The sequence below is a fragment of the Petaurus breviceps genome, unplaced genomic scaffold (genome assembly GCF_028583685.1).
Source record: "Petaurus breviceps papuanus isolate PSGF00001 unplaced genomic scaffold, PetGlider_PUasm1.0 90845, whole genome shotgun sequence".
NCBI lineage: Eukaryota > Metazoa > Chordata > Mammalia > Diprotodontia > Petauridae > Petaurus > Petaurus breviceps.
The window spans coordinates 4,525,428-4,548,304 of NW_027187359.1; the positions used below are offsets into that span (position 1 = coordinate 4,525,428).

Sequence of the window (22,877 nt, forward strand, 5' to 3'; positions counted from 1 at the left end):
ATTCACTTCCTCCAGGAGATTGTCCATCTTGAAGCATTGGACAATGATCTCAAATTTAGAATACTACCAATTCTGTTAATGTTTACAGAAGGTCTATTAACTCTATTGTTCTTAGCAGTATCCATTTCCTTTTCCCACTACTATTCCACTTTCTTTGTGAAAGCAGACATATATGGTGGAGGTGGGTATACTCCACCAAAGGTCATGTGTTTTTGTTTCATAGGTTGTAATGACCAAATAAGCCATCACCAGATGGCCAGTCTATTAGAGTAAACTTCATGTTTAATAATGTTGGTCCTCAGAAAACAGATACAGTTTTTTGTCAGAACCATACTTGAAACCTTTTAGGACAATATAACCTGTCATATCTTGTGTTCTCCTTGGAGAATTCAAGGTCAACACTGGGCCACAATGAGGCATTGGATTAAGTTCTTTGTTCAGGTTCCATTGTATAGTGCTTGTGTTGCTTTTTTCTTTATGTTCAGGCATTGTGATGATTATTTTATAATATACAATGATTTTTTAAAAAAAGTATTTTATTGTTAATGCTGTGCTATTGTGGTTTAATTTTAAATACGGGTATTATTTTTCCTATTTGACAGATGGAGAAAGAAAGTTGTAAGTTATTTGGCTTGTCCCATTATCCAGTGGCAGAGCCATGATTTGAATCTAGGATTCCTAATTCCAGTGTTCTTTGTAGCATATTATAATACTTATTATTGCAACTGTAGTCTGTTTACTGAGTAGCAGATGTTTTTGATAGACTTCAGTTACTTTTACCTAGCAATTTTGCATTATTTGGTTAGTATTTTCTACCATTATCTTTATTATTTTCTTTGTTGTTAGGTGTGAAATAGCTCAACATGAGTGGCCTCGGAGACAGTTCGACCGACCCTTCTAACCCAGATTCCCATAAGAGAAAAGGATCACCATGTGACACATTGGCATCAAGGTAAGAACATTTACATTTTATTGATGTGTTATTTTCATATCGCCTACATTTCCCAATGAATCCCCCACCTCCCAGAGAGTCATTCCTTATAATAAAGAAGATAGAGGAAGAAAAAACAGGTCAGCAATACTAATCAACATACTGAAAAAGTCTGTGTAGTATTTCTTGTCTAGAGTGGCCTCACTTCTGCATAGTATTTTCTACTTTAATGCATTTTTTCAATGATCTATTTTATCTTTTTATTACTATTTTGTTTTATTTGCTATAAATGAGTGATTTCCCAAGCATTATAATCAATCATTATTGTTCACACATGGTAGAGTAGAAAATACATTGAACTTTGGTCATATCTTGATTCTAAGACATAGTAGCTGGATAGCTATTGGAAAATAACCTTGGAAAGTAACTTTAACTTTCAGGCTCTGTTTTCTCATTTGTAAAATAAGAGCAATAATACAGTAATTACTTATTCTATAGTATTGTTGTGAGAATCCAAAAGGAATAATGCATGTAAAGCACTTTTTAAATCAAGTGCTGTTTAAATGTCATCTCTTTTATTGCTCAGTGCTTAGCTTTTGTTTGCTAATGAAGTAGAAGGTGGAATTTTATATTCTTTATTATGATTGGAGGAGTTGGTGGTGACATTTGGAAGGGGAGAGAAGTCTGATGAGAGATGTTTAGGGAATGAAGAATCTTAAAATCTTAGAATAATAAGAATTTCAGGCCCTTAGTTCAGTTTCCTGCCTACCCAGACAATCTGTCCTACAATATTTCTTCTTCAACAGATGTTTATCTAGCTTGCATTTAGAAATTTTTGGTGATAAGCAATACTCTATCTCAAGGGGTGGCCCATTTGTTTTTAGAAAAACTCCGTTGATTCTTTGTTAATTGAACCTATCATTTTTCTTACATGGAGCCCAAGTCTGCTTGTATAATTTCCATCTCTCCTAGCATTGCCCCAAAATTTGCACAGAATAAATTTTCTTTATAATAATCCTTTAAATACTTAAAGATTATTACCATATTTCCCCTCTTCTCTATTTTCTGTAAACATTCCACATATGGAATGTTTTCCAAATCCTTCCTCCTTCTTTGGATATAGTCTAGTTTATCATTACCCTCCTTAATATGTGGTAACCAGAACTGAATATGGTATTCTAGATGTATTTTTAAATAGAGTGAGGTTATTAGCTTCCTTTGGTTTAGGCAGAATGCTTGAATTAGTATAACTTAAGGTCATATTATATATTTAATATTAATGTCAAACTAACGATTCAAGGAGTACTGTTATAAAGAGTAGCGTGCTAATTAATGTATTACTCTGTATATAATATGCCTAGAATAAGCTATTAAAATAACGACAATAATAACTGTCATATGGTGCTTTAAGATAGGCAAAGTGCTTTTCACATATTATCATGACAACAGCCTTTAGAAGTATGTGCTATTATCTTCATTTACAGATGAGAAAACTGAAGCAGATAGAGACAGGTTAAATGACTTGACCAGGGTTGCACAACTAGTGAGTGTCTGAAGTTGAATTTGAAGTTAGGCTTTCCTGGTTCCAGGACCAGAACTCTTTCCACTGTGCTCCATAGGTGCCTTGAGCTTAAGCCTTGAAGATAGCTAAGTAGTCTTTGAGGTAACAGTGAGGAGGGAGTGTATTCTTGGCATTAGGAACAGCCCGTGCAAAGGAATAGATACAGCCAGTTTGGTTTGTGCAGTTTGTAAAGTAATGTGCACCCTTCATCTCATCCTCTTTTATTTTCTGCATAAATGAATGAATAAGCATTTCTTAAGTTTGGATTTTGTTTCAAGTGATGTAGACATGGATACAAAAGCAGTGGTAGCCTCTACCGTAAAGCAGCCCATATTGTACTTGAGGGAGATAGCTCATATAAGACCGTGGTAGCCGTGGAGGGACATGTTGGCCCATACCCAAATGGTGAGTGGGGCCATAGATTGCAAGTTGATTGATTAGATGACCAGGAAGTAGGAGTGAAATAAAGCATGGTTGGGGTTAGCCTGAAATAGTGGGCCAGACAAGGAAGGCAGTCACCATTCAGAATAGTTAGACTCCAGCATGAGAATTATGAAAGTTCTGTTCTCTTTAAACTCTAATCACTACCTTCCTACTGGCTCCTTTCCCTTTTCCTACAAATGCATTCCTCCCATCTTTAAAAAAAAAACTCCTCACTACCCTACTTTTCTCCTCAGTTATAGTTCTATCTCTCTCTTCCCTTTCTCAGTCCGACTAGAAAATGCTGGCTATACTCTCCCTCCCCTTTTTTCTTCTTTCTCCTTCACTTCTTATTCCTTTGTAATCTGGTCTCCAGTCTTGACTCTTTTCTCTTTTTATACTTTCAATAGCTTCTCAGCCCCTATCTGTGGGTTTAATTATTACCTCTGCAGATGATACTCTAACGCATGTGTGCGTGCACACACACATGTGTGTGCTCGCAGTTGTATCCAGTGAAAATATCTCTAAATCAATATATCAAAAACAATACATTATTTTTCTCACTGACCTTCTAATTATCCAGGTTCACAAACATCCAGTGACTCCAAATTCTTCAGATTTCCTTAGCCCACATAATCCAATTATTTACAACCTTTCCAACATTCTCATTTTGTTTCCCTTTCTCTCCTTCCCCACTACCTAGGTCAATATCACATCTTCTATTGACTATCTAAATAGCTTTCTAATTGGTTTCCTTGCCTCAAGTCTCTTCTCACTCCAATCTGTCCTTAATTTTCCCATTGCAAAGGTACTAATTAACCAGATCACTGTCTTAAACTCCAGTGGCTTCCTATTATCTCCAAGATCAAACATAAACTCCTTTGTTGAGCATTTAAGTCTTCCCTGGTCTCAGCCTACTAGTCCTACCAGATAAATAAAGTGAACATAAGAAAGTAAATGCAAAATGTGTGGAATATTTTTGCTGGTGATATTGACTGTCTCATCTCTCATTGCCATATTCCCATTTTTAACTCTTTCTACTGTCCTCTCAGGAAATTAAGGCCTAAACAAACCCACCTGTAATGCGAACTTCATTTTATTTTGCTATCTTTTCCTTTATATACTTTTTTTCTCATTTTTAGTCCAGTTCATTAAGTTTTTGAGTGCTTATATGAACAGCACTTTCTGAATGTTATATGAGATAAAATATAAGTGTAATATATGATTCCTGCTTTCAAGGGATTTACATTTAATAAGTTAGGGAGACAAAAACACTTGAAAATTTTTCCAACTTAGGGTGAAAGCCAGGGAGCAGAACAGATAATAGTGGGTACTAACAAGTGGAGATATCATTGTGGACTGGTATATTAAATCAGCAGAAAGGAATGGTGCCTAGAGCACTGGATGTATAGTCTGGCAACCTGAGTTGGCTTGTGAATTTGCTTGAGTTCAAATCCTGCCTCAGGCACTTACTGGTTGTATGACCCTGGACAATTCGCTTAACCTCTTAGATCCTCAATTCGCTTAACCTCTTAGATCCTCAATTCTTTATCTGTTAAATGAAGGCTTTGGACTATTGAGCTTTTAAGGTCCCCTGCAAATCTAGTTCTCTAGTTCTGTGGAGATAGGATGCGAGCTGGATTTCCACAGATTGAACAGATTTAAATAGATGAGAAAGGGACAGCTACTCCATATGGAGAAAAAGTGTAAGGAATGGAAGAGGGAATGAAAATGAACATGATATATCCAAGGAACAGTGCTTATTAACCTCACTAGAGGCTATTAAGGAGTAGAAGATAGGTAGGGCAAGGCAATTTTATACTGGGTTTTGGAAAACAGACTTGAGACATTTTGTTTCTATGCTGGAAGCCCCAACAAAACACTAAAATTTTTTAGATTGGGGAGCAGCATGGCAAAATCAGTTTTAATAAATAAATGATTCATCTGGTAGTATGCAGAGTGGATTGAGGGAAGAAGAGGAAACAAAAATGAGTTAGAAAGATTCTTATGCTATTCTAGACATACTATAATGTGGGCCTAAACTTAAGTTATGATAATGGAAATGAAAAAGAGTAAGCAAATATAAGAAATGAGAGATTTTGGTGATTGAGGGGTTGAGAGGAAAAAGTAAAAAAATTACTCCAGGATAGGTCTTTTAGATTGGAAAAATAGAGTTGTTGTTTAAATATATAATAAGTAGCAAAAGTTCAGCTATATTATTGGGTCTGGAGTTAGGAGGATTTGAGTTCAAATGTGACCTCAGATACTTAACTAACTGGGTGAGCTGGACAAGCCACCTAACCCAGGTTGCCTCATTTCCTTCATCTGTAAAATGATTGGGACATGACTGAAGCAACTGAACAACAATGCACAGCACTCTATCATGTGTGAAAAAAAATAAGACTACAAAAAAGCTTGAAAATTGTAATTTACTTGAATACAGGAAGCATTTTTATGGGCCTGCTAAATACTGTATCTCGAGGTACTAGAAATGCAAAAATAAAATGAAAAACTTCCTACTATTTATTCTACTAATGCGAGATACAATACAACTTGTAAATAGTTAAGTAAAACCTATATTTTAATGATAGAATGCAACCTGGAAATAGTTAAATTGGTTGGAACATCAAATGTTTGAAGGGATGAGTAATGTATAGGAAAGGTAAATCGGAGTCATAATGTAAAGGGCTTTGAGAAAGACATCTCTGTGGACAATCTATAAAAACATCTTATGAAATTTAAAAATTGCAAGAGAATAAAAAAAATTACTTGAAACTATAGATAAATTTAGCAAAACATCAAGGATATAAAATACACTCATAAGAATTAATGGTGTTCCTGTATTTTGCCAATTAAAATCAGGAGTGCTAAAATGCCATTTAAAAAGGGAAAAGTATAAAGTAAGTGGTAATTAAGCTTTCAAGATCCACATGCAAGACTATTATATAGTTGATTGTGAAATTATTTTTACACAAATAAAGGATCATAATTAGAAGGTGATTCAATTTTTTTAGCTTTAGTTAACCATAGGAACTTTCATACCAACCAGTACAGAATTGCCATATGTTTCAGTTACAGTATTAGAGTAAATAACCAGGTTCATTAGATAAAGAAAAACTCAAAAATACAAAGGGAAAGAAAGTATGGAAACAAAAAAGAGGAAGATACTTCAAATTATACTATGCATTAGTTATTAAAACTTTCTGGTCCTAGATTAGGAAAAAAAGTCACTGGGATAGGTTAGACAGTATCAAATTAGAATAAGTATCATTCAGTATTATAGAATCACAAAATACTGGCAAAAATTTTCCACAAAATTTTTAGAAAAATTCAATTAGTGATTAGAAAATGGGAGTTCAATAACATCTCAGATTATACTTAACAATAAATTCTAATGAATCAGTAATCTAAATCTTTTTTGAACCAGTCCTTCCATATTGAGCATAATCCATTCTAAGTTGATATTCTTGACTTTGAAGTTAGTTGGTTCTTTCAATAAATTAAGTTGTTGCTGTTGTTGTTGGTGTTTGTCCCTTGTTCTCGAAGAGGACCATGATATCAGGGAAGTGATGCCATGACATGCGAGTGAATTGCATTTAAGGGGGAGAAGGTTGCTCAAAGTCGCCAGCCTTGCTTTCTCCTCCTGAGCCAAAAGAAGGATGATTAATGCTCATTGTTAGCTACAGCTTACCTATTTGCAGTGTTCTTCCATTTCAATACTGTAGAATCATAAAGCCAAAAGGGATTTTTTGTGATTGTTGCTCAGTTGTCTGACTCTTTGTGATGCCATTTGGGGTTTTCTTGGTGAAGATACTGGAGTGGTTTGTCATTTCCTTCAGTGCATTAAGGCAAACAGAGGTTAAGTGACTTGTGCAGGGTCACACAACTATTAATTATCTGAGGTCACATTCAAACTCAGGTCTTCTGACTTTAGGCCTGATACATTATCCACTGAGCCACCTACCGTGTTTCCCCGATAATAAGACACTGTCTTATTAATTTTTTTGGACAGAAAAACACCAGAGGGCTTATTTTCAGGGGAGGGCTTATTTTAATGAACATTGACAGCAATTTTAATAAACAGGTAAATGTGAACAAAAAAAATGTACCTTTATTCAATAAGCAGATCACTGGGGAAGAACAGGATGACGCGCTCACGGCTGCAGCTCTGATTGGATGCAGCTCGGAGGGCGTGCGTTTCACGTGGGGGGGGGATGGTGCATACAGAGGGTACCATAATGTAGCGTGTAGCGCAGGGGATCACCTTCACTACAGTAGCAATCTCAATAGCTTATTTTCGGGGGAGGTCTTATTTTAGAGGAATCTTACACAGTAAGGGGAGGGCTTATTTTCGGGATAGGTCTTATTATCGGGGAAACGTGGTAGCTGCCTTAAAGGGGTCTTGGAGATTGTCTAATCCAACCCTCACATTTTTCAGGATAAGGAAATAAATTGCTGAGTAAAGTTGTTTCTGGCCAAAGTCACATGGGTAGTATGTGACAGAGTCAGGACTTGAACCAGTTCCTTTAATTCCAAATCCAGTGTTCTTTCCACTCTACTATACTATGTAAAGTTTTATTTATTATGTTTCTGATAATCTACAGGCAGAAGGCTGTAACTTTGGTTTTAGGGAGAAAAAATTTATAAGTTACTGATTTCTGCTGTCTAAATCTAGTTTTATGGGAGGAGGGGGTAGTAAGGCAAGGCCTTTCTGCATTTTCTTTCTTTGTGAGAAGAACCTACTAATGCCATATATTTATAGGTATCTGATGAATGGTAAGTGTTAATCACATTTCTAATTTTATTATTTGCTATAGAGGAGGGGAGAGGAAATAAGCATTTAAATAGCACCTACTATTTACTATTTTTTCCAGGAGCTATGCTAAATGCTTTGCAAATATTATTTCATTTGAGCCCCACAACAGTTCTACAAATTAGGTGTTGTTAATATTCCCATTTACAGTTGAGGAAACTGAAGCAAACAAAGATTAAGTGACTTTCCCAGGATCACATAGCTAATAAAGTTTCTGAGGCCAAATTTGAACTCAGGTCTTTCTGACTTCAGGCTTTGCACCGCACTATCTGCTGCACCCCTAGCCTCTTCTTTACATTTCCCTTGCCTTAATAAAACTAAATATGTGGAAAATCCAAACATAATACAGACAGAATAAGGGATTACATTGACATTATAAAAGTATTCTACACAATCAAAGGATTGCCTTGTTAGGTCCATTTTAATTCAATGTATGCATATATTTTGGGGAACATATTACTTGCTCAATGAAAATAAAGTTGTATTTAATTTTAATTGGTTTTGGCCTTATGGTGCCTTTTGCATTTCCTGACTTTTAAATAGGTTCACATTGGTTTCTTAATCTTCTTTTGAGTTCTCTAAAAACTTAGGAGTCTATTTATTTGCTTATTATGTGCCACACTGTGGAAAAATGGAAGGTAGCAATGAAATTATTATAATTAAATTTTCTGTGTCAACAGCACTGAAAAGAGGCGCAGGGAACAAGAAAACAAATATTTAGAAGAACTGGCTGAGTTATTGTCAGCGAACATTGGTGACATTGATAGCCTGAGTGTAAAACCAGACAAATGCAAGATATTAAAGAAAACAGTCGATCAGATTCAGCAAATGAAAAGAATGGAACAAGGTAAAACTATTGTTATATTCAAAATACTTTTTAAAAAATTCTGAAATTATACTAAAAATAAGCATTTCCATATATATTATGAAGCAGTAGATTATATATTAAACTGTGAATCTTTATTATTTAGTGCTTGCTCTACTTTTTAAGTATGGAATAAAATCATTATGTAACTTTGAAAACAGTGTTGCTTGTATGGGATTCATTCTATTTGCATTTTCATTTTAGGGAACCTTATCCATAGTCTTTCTCTTTCTTTCCTTCCCTTCTCTCTACCTTTTCTCTGAGTTGAAAAGAAAAGCAAAACCATTACATATTATCAGGTAAAATAAATTTCCACATTGGTCATACTTGACACATTGGTCATATTGTCTATCAGGAGACAGGTAGCATGATTCATCACTGGTGCTCTGGAACTGTGGATGATCATTACATTGATAAAAATTGTTAAATCTTTCAAAGCTAGTTTTCTTTACATTTTTTTGTTGCTGTATAAATTGTTATATAAAAAATGGACAAATACAACAATAACAACAGCAAGCTTTGTAATTTAGTTTGAAATCTGTTACTGCAAGTCTGCCTAACTTCATATTTTTTTTCTTTGATTCCTTAATATTCTTGATCGTTTGTTCTTTCAGATGATTTTTGTTAGTATTTTTTCTAGCCCTTAAATAATTTTTTGGTAGTTTGATCAGTATGGCCCTGAATAAGTAAATTATCTTAGGTAGAATTGTCATTTTTTTAATATTGTCTCAGACTACCCATAAGCAATGAATATTTCTCCAGTTATTTATTTTTTTGTGAAAAAATGTTTTATCATTGTGTTCATAAAGTCCCTGGGTTTGTCTTGGTAGGTAGATTCCCAACTATTTTCTATCATCTGCCGTTATTTTAAATGGAATTCCTCTATCTCTTGCTTCTGGGTTTTGTTGTTAGTATATAAAAATGGTGATAATTTCTGTGGTTTATTTCATGTTCTGCAACTTAGCTGAAGTTGTTAATTGTTTCAATTATTTTGTAGATGATTCTCTAGGGTTCTCTAAATATACCTTCATATCATTTACAAGAAGTAATAGTTTTGTTTCCCCTATTCCTTATTTTTATTCCTTCATTTTTATTTTCATCTTATTACTCTAGCTAGCATTTCTAGTTCAATATTGAATTAGTAGAGGTGATAATGGAGATCCTTGCTTCACCCCTCATGTTTTTTGGGAAAGCTTCAGATTTATTCTCATTTCAGACAATACTTGTTCTTGGTGTTAGATGCTACTTACATTTTAAGAAAAGCTCCACTGATTCCTATGGTTTCTGGTGTTTTTAATGGGAATTGGTGTATTATATAGGGAAAAAAAGAGCCTTTTCTGCTGATACGGGCATATGATACTGACTTTTTGTTGTTATTGTTGTTTTTCTTGATATGGTCCCTTATACTAATAATTTTCCTAATATTGAATCAGTCCTACATTCCTGATATAAATACCACCTGGTAATAGTGTATGATCTTTGTGATATATTGCTGTATTTTATTTGAAATTTTTGCATTGATATACTTTCTTTAAAGAAATTGGCGTTTAGTTTTCTTTCTCTGCTGTTATTCTCCCTGGTTTGGTGTCAGCACCGTGTTTGTGTAATAAAAGGAATTGGTAGGACTCCTTCTTTATCTGCTTTTTCAAATAGTTTATATAGTATTGGGATTAAATTGTTCCTAAACTGTTTGGTATAATTCACTTGTAAATCTATCTAGTCATAGGGCTTTTTCTTAGGAAATCATTTAAGGCTTGTTCAATTTATTTTTCTACAGTAGGGATATTTAAGTATTCTATTTCTTATTCAGTTAACCTGGACAGTTTGCATTCTTGTTTATATTTATCTAGGGAAACTACATGGTACACTGTATAGAGAACCAGGCCTGGAGTCAGGAAGACCTGAGTTCAAATGTGGCTTCAGACACTTAATAGCTGTGTGACCTTGGCAAGTCACTTAACCCTATTTGCCTCAGTTTATTCATCTGTAAAATGAGCTGGAGAAGGAAATGACAAACCATCCCAGTATCTTTGCCAAGAAAAGAGGACCAGAAATGATGTTGAGTGGAAACCAGAAAAGGGGTTAAAAGTGTTAAAATAGCCATAGCCTTATTCTTTTACTGCTGCTTTGAATACTTCGTTGGGGAATAACTTAACTCTGTGGGGGAGCTAAGAGACCCTAAGGTTCTATGGGGCATGGTTTTCAAGTACAGTAGCTTACAAGCTCTCTCCTGTGTGCTTCCCCATAATTATCAGTTAACATTAATTAGCCAACCAGACTTAATTAGTTTTAGAGAAATGGGTATTCCCTCAGGTGATTAGCCAAAGACTGTTGGTACAAAATAGCCTCCAAAAGTGCGGGTACACTTTCCCACAAGTATATAGATAGTCTGGGATAAATTAGGTTTAAGTTTAGAGCACATCATGTTGAAGAGAGTAACTCAGGATTGTTGTAAGATCCTTTTCTGGGAGTACCCCCTTTTCCCTTCTTAGATGGTTCATGAAGTTCCTCTTCGGTTCCTCGTAGAGTCCTGAAGCTGCTGCTTCTCCCAGTACTGCCACCACTTGTGGCTCTTCCTGAAACACTGCTAGGATCCTTATGAGAAGTCCAGATCCTCTAGCACTCTGAAGTTAACGTTTTCATCATCTTGTCAATTAAAGCAGGCTAAGGGGTCCAAACACCGAGTCTTACTTGCCTCCCCCAGCAATACCCATTCAGGCAAGTGACTGAAACTTGATTCTCTTTTAAGATTCCAGGCATATAAATGCATGGATTATTTCCTGGCTCCCTATTTTACTACAGATTTACCAAGATGATTGACTTATTAGGCAATACCAGTGCAACTTCACTTCCTCTACTGACTTTACATCTTCAGAATTGATTAACCAGGTTACTGAGACCTAGTCTAACGCCTTTGATTGCCTCCTTTGAGGTACTCTTTTCTGGTTAAAGCAGTTATTTTAAATGGAGTAGGATGATTGACTCTTTTAGCCTCTTACCTTTGTATTTGCATGTTGTCTTTTCTATTAGAGCTTCATGAAGTCAGCAACAATGTTTTTGCCTTTCTTTCTATGCGTAGGATTTAGCATAGTGCCTGGTATATAATAAGCGTTTAATAAAGGATTGTTAATTGACTGACCAAATTGTAATTTAGATATTCCTGTCTTTAAAGTTTGGGGCTACAATCTCTCAGCTTTTCTTTGCTTAGTTTTGATTTTAATTGCGTTATGTTTTTCCATTTCAATTTTTTTTAATAGTTATTTTAGGGATTATTTTTCTTTAAAGAACTGAGAGTAGTTTTTTCCTACATCAGTGAAACACACAGAGGGATAAATGTTTAATGTTCAAATCATGTGTCTATGATGTGCTATGCCACCCGGTGGCATCATGCTTAAAATGCAGATTCAGGTTTTGGAGAGAGTGAAACCCTTTTTGAAGGTTGAAAGTGCAAAACTAAAAATATGAGGTGACAGCAAACATGCCAAGGAGCAGCATATACACATACACACATGGAACAGGGAAGGAGAGAGGGAGTGTGAGAGTAGGGAGAAGGAAAGGGAGAGAGAGAGAGAGAGAGAGAGAGAGAGAGAGAGAGAGAGAGAGAGAGAGAGAGAGAGAGAGAGAGAGAGAGAGAGAGATGTTCTAAGGTTAAATCTCAGACTTTTCTTAGCTATGTGACTCTGGGAAAGTCACTTAACCCCTCAGGTCCTTATCTGTAAAATGGGAGCATACTGTAGAAAGAAATGGCAAACCACTCCAGTATTTTTGCCTAGAAAACTCAACGGACAGTATTTTTTTTATTGACATCCATTCTTTAGAATTGATTTATTTAGTTTTCAGTTAATTCTTAATCTTTGCTTTAATAGCTCTTTATTAAATATAATTTTGTTACATTATGGTCAGTGAATTATATATAATATACTTTAATGCATATATAAAAGGAAACATGCATATATATATGTGTGCATTATGTATATATAAATATATATCTCTAATGTTTCTGCTTTACTGAATGTGTTAGGTTTTTATGGTTTGTGTATTCTAAAATTCTACTTGGGATCTTCACTATATTTATTTATTTATTTTTGTTCTCTTTTATTTTGGTTAGATTTATCTGAGTCTGAGAGAGGATAAATTGAGGTTCCCCAATACTGTGGTTTTACTATCTATAGTTAATGTGCCTTTTCCTTTAGGAGTTTGAATGCTATGTATTTATTATTGGTATTAATTCATTGTCTATAATACCATTTGAGGATTGTAATTTCCCAGTTTATTTCTCTCAATTAGGTCTCTTTTTGTTATTGATACATCTGAGATCATGATTTCTGCCCCTGCCCTTTTTTCTTCACTTAAAAGCATTTCCTTTAATTCCTGATATTTAATTCTGTGTGTATCATTCTGCTTCATATGTGTTTCTTGTGAACAATATATTACTGAGTTCTACTTTCTCTTCCATTCTTCTCTTCTTTTCTCTTTTATGAATGAGTTTACCCCATTCATATTTGTAGTTGTGATTGTTAATTGAATATTTCCCTCCATCCTATACTTTCCTTTCTCTTTGTGCCTCTTCCCCTTTTTGTTTTGATTCTGACTTACTCCTCCTTTAGTCTACTCTCCCTCTTGTACCTCTCTTTCTCTCTTATTTTCCTGTTGGGTAAAATGTACCAAACTGTCTGTCAAATGTGTGTGTCTGTGTGTTTTTAATTCCAATTTCTTATGACTCCTCTTTCCTCTCCCTGCTCCTTGAGAAGGCAGGCATTTTCATATCAATTATACATGTGAAGTCATGCAAACTATTTCCATATTAACCATATTTCAAAAGAAAACCCGGACCAAAAAAAAATAAAAAAAATTTTAAAGCATGCTTCAGTTTGCTTTCAGAGTTCATCACTTCTGTCTTGAGTTAGATAGCAGTTCTTTATTCTGAGTCCTTTGCAATTGTGGTTCATTGTCTTGATCAGAGTAGTTGTCTTTCACAGTTGATCATCTTTATGTTATTGCTATTACTGTGTACAGTGTTCTTCTGTTCTGCCCATTTTACTTCCTATCAGTTCATATAAGTCTTCTCAGGTTATTTGAAACCATTCTACTCATCATTTTTTATAATGGAGCAGTGGATTTTTTAAATTTCCATTTTTCCCTCTGGTTCTAAGAGTTAGGCGGTTTTCCTTTATTTCTTCAAATATGATATCTAAGCATTTGGGGGGGGACATGGCATTCAGTTATTTCTATAATTCTTAAATCTAAGTCTAAATCGATATCTAAGCTTCTTATATCTAAGTCTGCTGTTTTTGCTTTGAAATACCTCATATTTTTATATATCTTTTAAGTCAGTTAACTTTGTTTTACTATTTCTTCTTGTTTTTTGGAGTCATTGACTTTCATTAGGTGAAATCTAAGTTTCAGGGGGTTATTTTCCTGGGTAAGATTTTGTACCTCTTCTTCCAAGCCCTTCTCTTTTCATATCTTTTTTATGATAGGTCCACATTTTGCACATTTCTTAGGGTGTGGGGAATGTGTAACCTGATCTTTTGTCCTCTTGCGCCCTTCTGCTATTTTCTTGGAGTGGTGAGTGTTATGTTATTGCAGGATTTCAGGGACAGCTCAGGCTTGGGATCTTCAGGCTTTCATTGCTTCCAAAGTGATGTGAATTGTAGCAGTATTTGGTCACTGCCCCCATGCTCCTCCTCCTCTGAGCTCTGCAAGCTTTTGATCTAACTTTGGGTCTGAATAAGACCTCTCTGTCACTTTGTCCCTGGTTGTTAGTTCCAGGTGTCTGTTTCTGGATGTAGCCACTATGAGCCCTCCTGGGAGATTAGCAAATGAAATCCAGAATGACAGAATTGCAGGCTCCCTTTTGACTTAAAATTCCTGCCCTCATTCCTATAGGTCTCACCCTAGGGCTGGAGGCTAAAACTTGCTCTGTTCCTGGGGTTAGAGCCACATTACTCTTGTTTGCTTCTGAACTTCTTTCCTGCTCCATTGATAGCTAGAACCTGGGACAACTCCTCTATGTCAACCTTGGGCACATGTCACTGCCTGAGTCCACCCTGTATCTGTTATCCACAGCTGTGTAGTGAGTGTCAGAGCTGTAGTATGGCCTCTATTCCTGAAGCATACTCTAGTTCAGGGACCATTTGGGACCTCTTTCTGTCCCAATAGTTCCCAATGTGATACACAGCCTCAATTATTTTTTGTCTGTAGCACTGAAATGCTCTGGGCAAAATGCTCTTGAGAAGACACCAGTGTTTACTTCTCTCTGTGTGCTACCCTGGGCTGGAAAAATGTGCTTTTCATTAGATTTCCTGATCAGGATTTGGCCTGATAGATTTTTCAGGTATCTATAGAAGATATCTGTTTGTGGAGCTGGACTTTACTTCCTACTACTTTGCAATCTTGACTCTGTCACCTATCCTATTGATTCTTTTTCGCTGTGTTTTTTGGATTTTCTTCTTCCTTTCAGTTCCCACTGTCATCTCTCTATTTCAAGATTTCATCATTTCATACTTGAATTACTAAAACACCTTCCTCGTCAGTCTGCATATTACCAAATTAACCTTAATAAAAAATGACTTCATTTTACATCCCTGCCTAAGAACCTAAGAAGGTTCCACACTTTTGATTATATCAAGTCAAAATTCCTCTAGACCTTGTTTCTGGTTACATCTCTAAACAAATATAAATAAATTAACAAAGCCTTTATTAAGCGCTTATTTGTGTAGAGCATTGTAGTAACTACTGGAAATATCAAACAGACCGCTTTCAGGGAGTTTATATAATCTAATAGGGTAGATAACACAGTTTCAACTTCAAGTTTTATCAAAGGTTCTATGGTCCTTCTGATGTAGAGGCAAAAAGATGGTAAAACTTCTAATATGTCATCTTCAGAGATCAAATCACATATATTTCTACTTTTGAACTGTTTAACAGTAGGAAGCAATTTTGTGGCTGCATCCACCCAGAGGTTGTTTCCCAGGACGATGGCTGAAGGCATTGGACTGGAAGCAGTGCTAATTCCTAGATCTCTAGGAGTATAGGATCCTGGACTTTATCCATCATAATCTGAGGGTAGATGGTAGTCAAGATAGTGGTAGTGTTAGCCTGATTTGCCTGGCACATACTGCCTCCTATTTCTCCCCCAGGATGCCCTTTTGTCTCAGCTAGACTAGTTTGCCTGCCTTGTGTCTTACAATTTGTTTTTTTTTTTTTTAAAGCAATCGGGGTTAAGTAACTTGCTCAAGGTTACACGGCCAGTTATTTCTGGGTGTGGTGCTAAATATCTGAGCCCGGATTTGATCCAGGTCATCCCAACACTGGAGCCGGTGCTCTTACTTGCTGAGGCACCTGGCTGCCCCTAAGCAATTGGGGTTAAGTAACTTGCTCAAGGTTACATGGCCAGGTGTTTCTGGGTGGGTGCTAAGTGTTGGAGCCCAGATTCAATCGCCAGGTCATCCCAACACTGGAGCTGGTGCTCTTACTTGCTGTGCTACCTGGCCGCCCTGTGTCTTACAGTTTTACAATTTTTTTTACAGTTTTACAAATTTTACAAATTCTTTTATTGGGGGGATTTGTTCTGTGAAGTTTGGATTCAATCAAAAGGTGACACTTGATGACCTAGAGGCCACCTGTGTGTGGCCTTCAGGCCATAGCTTCCCTACCCCTGCTCTGGGGGTTCTGCTACTTTCAAGTAGCAGACTTATGACATTCTAGCTGTGCTTTTGTCCTCACTAGTCTGTCTACTCATCCATTCAATGTCTGTTCTCTTCCTGGGTCTCTTTTTTTCTAGCATTGACTCCTGGAATTCTCCTTTTTGAGCATCGAGCATTTATGAAGCATCTTTAATATTTTCTATTTGAATTTTATGTTTAAAAATTTAACTTTCAAACTTCTTGGAATATTTCTATGCAATTTTCTGAAACTACTCTGACAGTGATCTTTCTTTTTCTTTGTATTCTTAGTGAAAACATGGCAACATTATGTAATTTGTACTTAAATGTTTTTTGACCTTTTTAAATGTTGGCTCTGTTTTCATAATTAGATTTCATGCTCCTTGAGGACAAACCCCTAAGCTTTGTGAATATTTTGTCTCCACCCTCTAAATGTAGAAAAAATATGTTTAGCTAGAATCATAATGGGTGTTAAATAATTAGTTAAGTGTTGGTTAATTATTGGACAGTCTTTCCTATGCTTTTTTAATGATTTTTTGGTCATTGGGTTGTGTTTTTATTTTCATATACATTTTGTCAATTTAATGAAATTGCAAACTCCTTGAAATGTGAATTTAGAATTTTTTGCTTTTCCAGAATGTAATAAGCATGTTATTTTGCATAAGATTTTGATAACTGTTTTATTGAATGCATCAGTTAATAGAAGTGGGGACAGTATTTTTCTTCAATTGAAGCACTGTCTAACAATTTTCAAATCTATGGAGAAGTAAATAAGCATTCCTCTGATACACATTTACCTTTGGTTTTTTATTTAAATGTTTCATTTGGTCCACCATCTCTCAGTTTGGGTATGCCTGATAGTGCATTGGGTATTGTAATTCATTGTTACATTTTATAGTTGATTCACTTTTTCTCATTCTGCGTGTTTCTTGTCCATATCTTTCTATTAATCCCTTGAAAGACATCTTTCCAAATTTTAGAGGTCTTCCTTTGGGTCTTTTAGTATTTTGTGGATACAGGAATAGCACTTAAGTTATTCATCTGTAATCCCCTTGCTCATACTGTTTGGCCTCCTTTTATTCCAGGTATACATTTTCTTTATGGAATGTCCTATAAGGATGACAATGGTATAGTACAGAGGTGTTAACCACATGGCCTGTGGGTGATGTTGCCCATAGCACTCCATGGGAAATATTTAACAATAAATAAAAATACTGTAAACATGGATAATGTAAGTGTGTGGTTTTCTAAGTCAATATACAGCCTAAAAAGATCTTTGATTTAGTGATCCTTGTTTTTATTTGAGTTTGATAGCACTCTTTATGACAATAAATTGTAAAGAAGGTTTAGATATACTTTGGTAAAGGAATTTTCCTACACAAATGGATTGCCTTTGATGATTTCTTGGAAGCCACTTCTTTTGCACAAATCATAATTGGTAATGTATTATCACCCTTTTTAATATAGTGAGACTCTCTATTGCCTTTTGATTCTTACATTAATATATTCATTTGGTCTTACTAGTACAAATACTTTAATTGGGTACCTTCAGTGTTTGTGGTACTTTATACAATTCTCAGTCATCTGTCCTAGATGCTCAGTTGACTAAAAGTAATAAACTAGGTAATCTATTGAGATAATAGTTCTGTTATCTATAATTTGTTGAAACTACATTTTCTGTGACTTTTCCATTTAATGCTAGGTAATTTCAGAATAATTTGACAAAAACATTCTTTTATCCAGGGAAAACAACTAATTTCAGAATTATTTGACAAAAAAGTTCTTTTATTACAGAGAAAACAGCAACTGATGATGACGTCCAGAAATCAGACATCTCATCAAGTAGTCAAGGAGTGATTGAAAAGGAATCTTTGGGACCCCTTCTTCTGGAGGTTGGTATGCTCTCTGATGACAGTAGTCATTTATTCTTATACTATCAACCGCAGAATTTTTTGACATGTAACACTTGGAAGAATTATAAAACAAATTAAGGATATATTTGATGAAGAGCACAGTTCTGAAAGCAATTTTTAGAGAAACTAAAGCTTGATCTCTTCCAGAAATTCCTTCTAAAAATTCTGTCAGAAGGATGATAAGGATTAAAATATACCATGCAGTTTGTTTCTAACAATGGAGTCAGAGGACTTGTTGGGAAAATAAAACATTTAATAGAATTACTGTGTTCTCATAAAGCAAATGTCAATACCTACTTCAGGATCAGAGTACTCTATACAGGTGTTATTGTTTTGCAGATGAGTTTTCTGCTATGTACAGATTTGCCTTCCTTTAAAGATGAGTTTCCTGAAAGTTAGTTTTATTTTATTAATTGAATGTTTTAAGGAAATCAATTAAGAAAACTCATTTTATTGTAAATATTAAATGAATAAATTTGTGAAATGAAAAGTATGCTTGTAAAGTCAATAATCTTTCATTAAAAATAGTAATATAAAGTTGTTTTTTTCTCCCTTCTCTTAGAACTTTAAAGTATTGGAAGGAAAAATTATTGCCTGGGAAAAGCTAATATTATTGATCATTAAACATTAAAACATATTAAAATTACTGTCCTAAAAATCAAAATAATTTCAGCAATTTTCCTCTTTACTGTTTATCAGTCTTTCTCACTATTGCATTAAGCTTCCATTTAAGCTGATCTTATTCTCCTATCCTCTCCCATGTGTAGATATATGGCTGTATAAATGAATCAGATTTAATTGCCTAATATCTGTACAGCCCTATATAAATGTCAGTAAATAACAAAACACACTTCTTCATACCTCTGTGCCTTCCCTTTTCTACCTTTTCCTTCCTCTTTGCCTAATTATAATATGCACATCTTCTAAGGCTGGTGACTCTAGCCCTTATTCTGTATTTTTTTAACCTCCTTATAGACTTATTGTTTGAGCCACAGAATTTAATATTTTTATTATATGCTGCCTTGTTTTCATATGTGTTTATCTTGTCTCCACAATTAGATTGTGAGCAGAGACTATATTTAGCAATGCATTATACCTATAGTATACATTTTATATTCCTTGATTCGTACAGAAATATAGCATTTCACTCATTCTCCAGTCATATTTATTCTTCCATATTTTTATATATCTGACTTGCTGATGGTAAGATATACCTGTCTAAATTTGAATAAGATACATATGTAGTGAAGTCCATCCTTTATATCATTTCCTCCTAGTTACATACCTCCATGAAATTATTTTGTATTTTCTTTTAATATATATTGTTTTCTAATGGAATGTAAGCTACTTACTTATTGTTAGATTTTTACCTCTCTTCCCTAGCAGCTATCACAATGCCTTTTCTAGAGCATTTTCTTAGTAAATACTTGTTGAATTAATAATTTCAGTTATATATTAGTTTTTCTCTTTCTAAAATGTCACGGTTATGTAATCTCTGTTGCTAATATGCTGGATTGCTTTACATACATTTCTGTTCAGCAAACATTTGTTAAGCTCTCATGTGCAAGGTACTCTGCTAGGTGCTGGGAATACAAAGTCTAAAAACAATACAGTTCCTGTTCATAAGGATCATATATTTTTCTAAGATGGGTGTTATATGTATGCAAATGCTTATTTTCCACAAAGTATACTACAGAACTATCACTGAGTAGTAGATAAGAAGCCTTTTTTAAAAAATTAGAGTAGCAATGTTCTTTAGAAATTTGTTTTATTAAGATCTTCTACAAGATAGAAGTGTTCGTATCACCATGTCCTTAAGATCTTTAGAACAATTGTTTTGGCTTACACATGTGGCAACTTTAATTGTTTTTTGGATTCTTTTGTCCAAATGATTAGAAGAGTCTATAATGATCATTAGACTTAGCACAGTTGAAATATTAAAATATGACAATCAATATTCTTTTTTTTTTAAAGCAGTCGGGGTTAAGTAACTTGCTCAAGATTACACGGCCAGTGATTTCTGGGTGTGGTGCTAAATGTCTGAGCCTGGATTTGATCCCCAGGTCATCCCGACACTGGAGCCAGTGCTCTTTACTTGCTGAGCCACCTGGCCGCCCCTCAATCAATATTCTTTTAAAATAATTAACTTCCCTTCAAGTTCTACTTAACTTTTCTTTGAAGTATTTCCCCATTCTAAAAAAAAAATGTAAAGAAGGAATTTTCAACATATCTATTTTTAATTTTTCTAAATACTATGTTAATTAGCTAAATATACATTACCTTTTAAATCTTAGCCATTAACCTCAGGCAATATCTTTATCCTGGTGTCCCTAAATAAACCCTCCACATGTGATGGCAGTGCTGTTATTAATGCATATCATATGTGTCTTCATTCTCATTTTTGCCATTTCCCATCTTTCCTAGTCCAAATTCATAGCAATTTTGACTATGACATCAGTGAAAACTTTTTGAATAACATTCATGGCTCTCATTTCACAATCCTTCCAAGTTCCCCAGTTCTAGGCATGATTCTGTTATTCACACATAGGCTGTTACTAGTAATCAATTAATTGCCAAGTGATCAATAACCAGCCCCCCAAACTGAACAAAATAATTAATTCTCATCAATTGATAAAAAAGAATCTTCTACCAGATAGTGTTTATTTAGATCCTCAGTGTAGTGCACTGTAACCAGGTAAAATTTGAAAAAGATATACTTAAACTCTACCCACAAAGCCTCCACTACCCCCTGAAGCCTCCACTTATTTCAGACCAATCTTATTGTCCTGCCCTCTCCCATATATAAATAAATAAGAGAGATTGCTTCCTAGTTGGGTGAACACTAAACATATAGATGTGGGACTTCCTTAAGAACACTTAAAAATTATAAACCAGAACAAATCACTGTAGTGTAAGCTGTATTGTTGAGGGGGTTCTATGACATTTTGAAATGGACTATTGAAATTAAAGTTGGGGGTGGGGAAAATTAACCAGAAGTGATATCACAGAGATGAGAAAGGAAACACGGAAGAGTATCCATTGTTGCATACTTTCTCACTTTCTTATTTTGGTATGTGAACCTGTTCTGTAGTGACCAAGCCAGTATTTGTAGGTATTTGGGATCTCTCTCTAGAAACAGACCTTGCCTCTTACAGTATTAGATTGCTTTGGCATGGTTAGCAGATTGTAAAGAAGGCAACAAAGCATGTGCCTACAGATAAAGACAGGAAGCACCATGGTACAGAGCATTGGCATATCTCAATATTAAGGATATAATTAATGGAGTTTTGACTTAAGCATAATTTTATTTTATATATATGTACACACTCTTCAGAGAAGATTGACTCCTGACTGTTTTTTCCTCAACTTTTTATATTTCGCATGTTATCAATTGGCACTTTTAACTTAGTATGAGATATAAATAAATGAACTGTTAGGTGTAAAACCTATGGAATTCTGCATGTCAGTTGTCTTTATTTAATTATTTTACTCATTTATAGTTGTATTTATCCCCCAATTTATACCTTGCTCAATATTTCATTATTTTTCCAGGCTGTTTCTTCATAGATTCTCAGACTTGGAAGAGACTTAAAATCAATTCTTTCCCATACCCCAACTAACAAATACAGGAATACCTCTGCAAAGCCTTTGAGATAGGGAGAAAAAATTAAATTGTCTTTTATTGTAGTGAATCAGTGTCCTGTAGTAGTTGCTCTTGGGATGCAAAAGAAGCTTGGAGAGAAGCTTGTACTGCTTATACTATCTCCTTGAGGCTGGGGCATATAGCTCCTTGATATTTTTATTCCCATTGCTTAAGTAGGTGACTGGCACATAACAAACACATAACAATTGCCTTTAAATTTACATGCTTGGTGATGCAAAGAATATATACTGCAAAGTATTGAAGAACTTAAAACAAATGTTGAAAATATAAATTGATGTAAATAAAAAAATCACTTATTCAGAGTAATAGGAGCTAGTTCACATTGGTGAAAAATCTGTATTAGAAATGTATTAAGAGTTAATTTTGGGGTGGATAGTGAATAGAGCAGTGGTCCTAGAGTCAGGAGGACCTGAGTTCAAATCTGGCCTCAGATGCTTGACACACTTACTAGCTGTGTGACCTTGAGCGAGTCACTTAACCCCAACTGCTCTACCTTCCCCCCTCCAAAAAGAAAAAAAAAGTTAATTTTATTACTTCATGTCACGTATAGTAATGTAACTTACAGGAAATGTGTTTTAAGTAAAAGTTTACCTAGCTCCACTTTCATGTATGAAGCTTACTTATAACTTTATTTTAAGAGACATTTTTCCTCCCTAGTATCCTTCTTTGGTCCACAACATAAGAAATCCAAGTTTTAGTCAACTAATTCTTTGGCATTTTCTACATATTTATCATGCTGCACTTTCTCTTTTGGTTTGCTTGTTTTTTTTAAAAAAATTCTGATTAAGTATAGTATTTAATGGAGTACTTGGAATCTTCTCATGTAAGCATCCTTCCCAGTAAAAAATGAAATTGAATTGAACAAGGATTAAAACTTTTTAAAAAATGACAGTTTTTAAAAGTTTTTAGACCATTTTTCTCTCTCAATTTTTCTTAACAATTTTATAACAGGTTTAAAGAGTTGCCAACTATTGTTCAATGCACTTAGCATTTCAAAAAATCTTTGTATGATACTCAACAGTTTTTCAATTCTAAGAGAAGTA

At 34.7% G+C, this 22,877-nt stretch overlaps 1 protein-coding gene across 26 annotated transcripts in view; it reads left to right on the forward strand.

Moving 5' to 3' along the window:
- Positions 1-22,877, forward strand: part of NCOA1 (nuclear receptor coactivator 1) — a 241,285-nt gene that overhangs the window by 114,822 nt on the left and 103,586 nt on the right. For all 26 annotated transcript variants that reach the window (XM_069071959.1, XM_069071964.1, XM_069071975.1 and 23 more), the window contains 3 exons: positions 847-952; positions 8,406-8,572; positions 18,052-18,149. In XM_069071959.1, coding sequence (XP_068928060.1) covers positions 864-952; positions 8,406-8,572; positions 18,052-18,149 — 354 coding nt within the window. In that variant the 5' untranslated portion in view covers positions 847-863. The remainder of the gene's footprint in view (positions 1-846; positions 953-8,405; positions 8,573-18,051; positions 18,150-22,877) is intronic.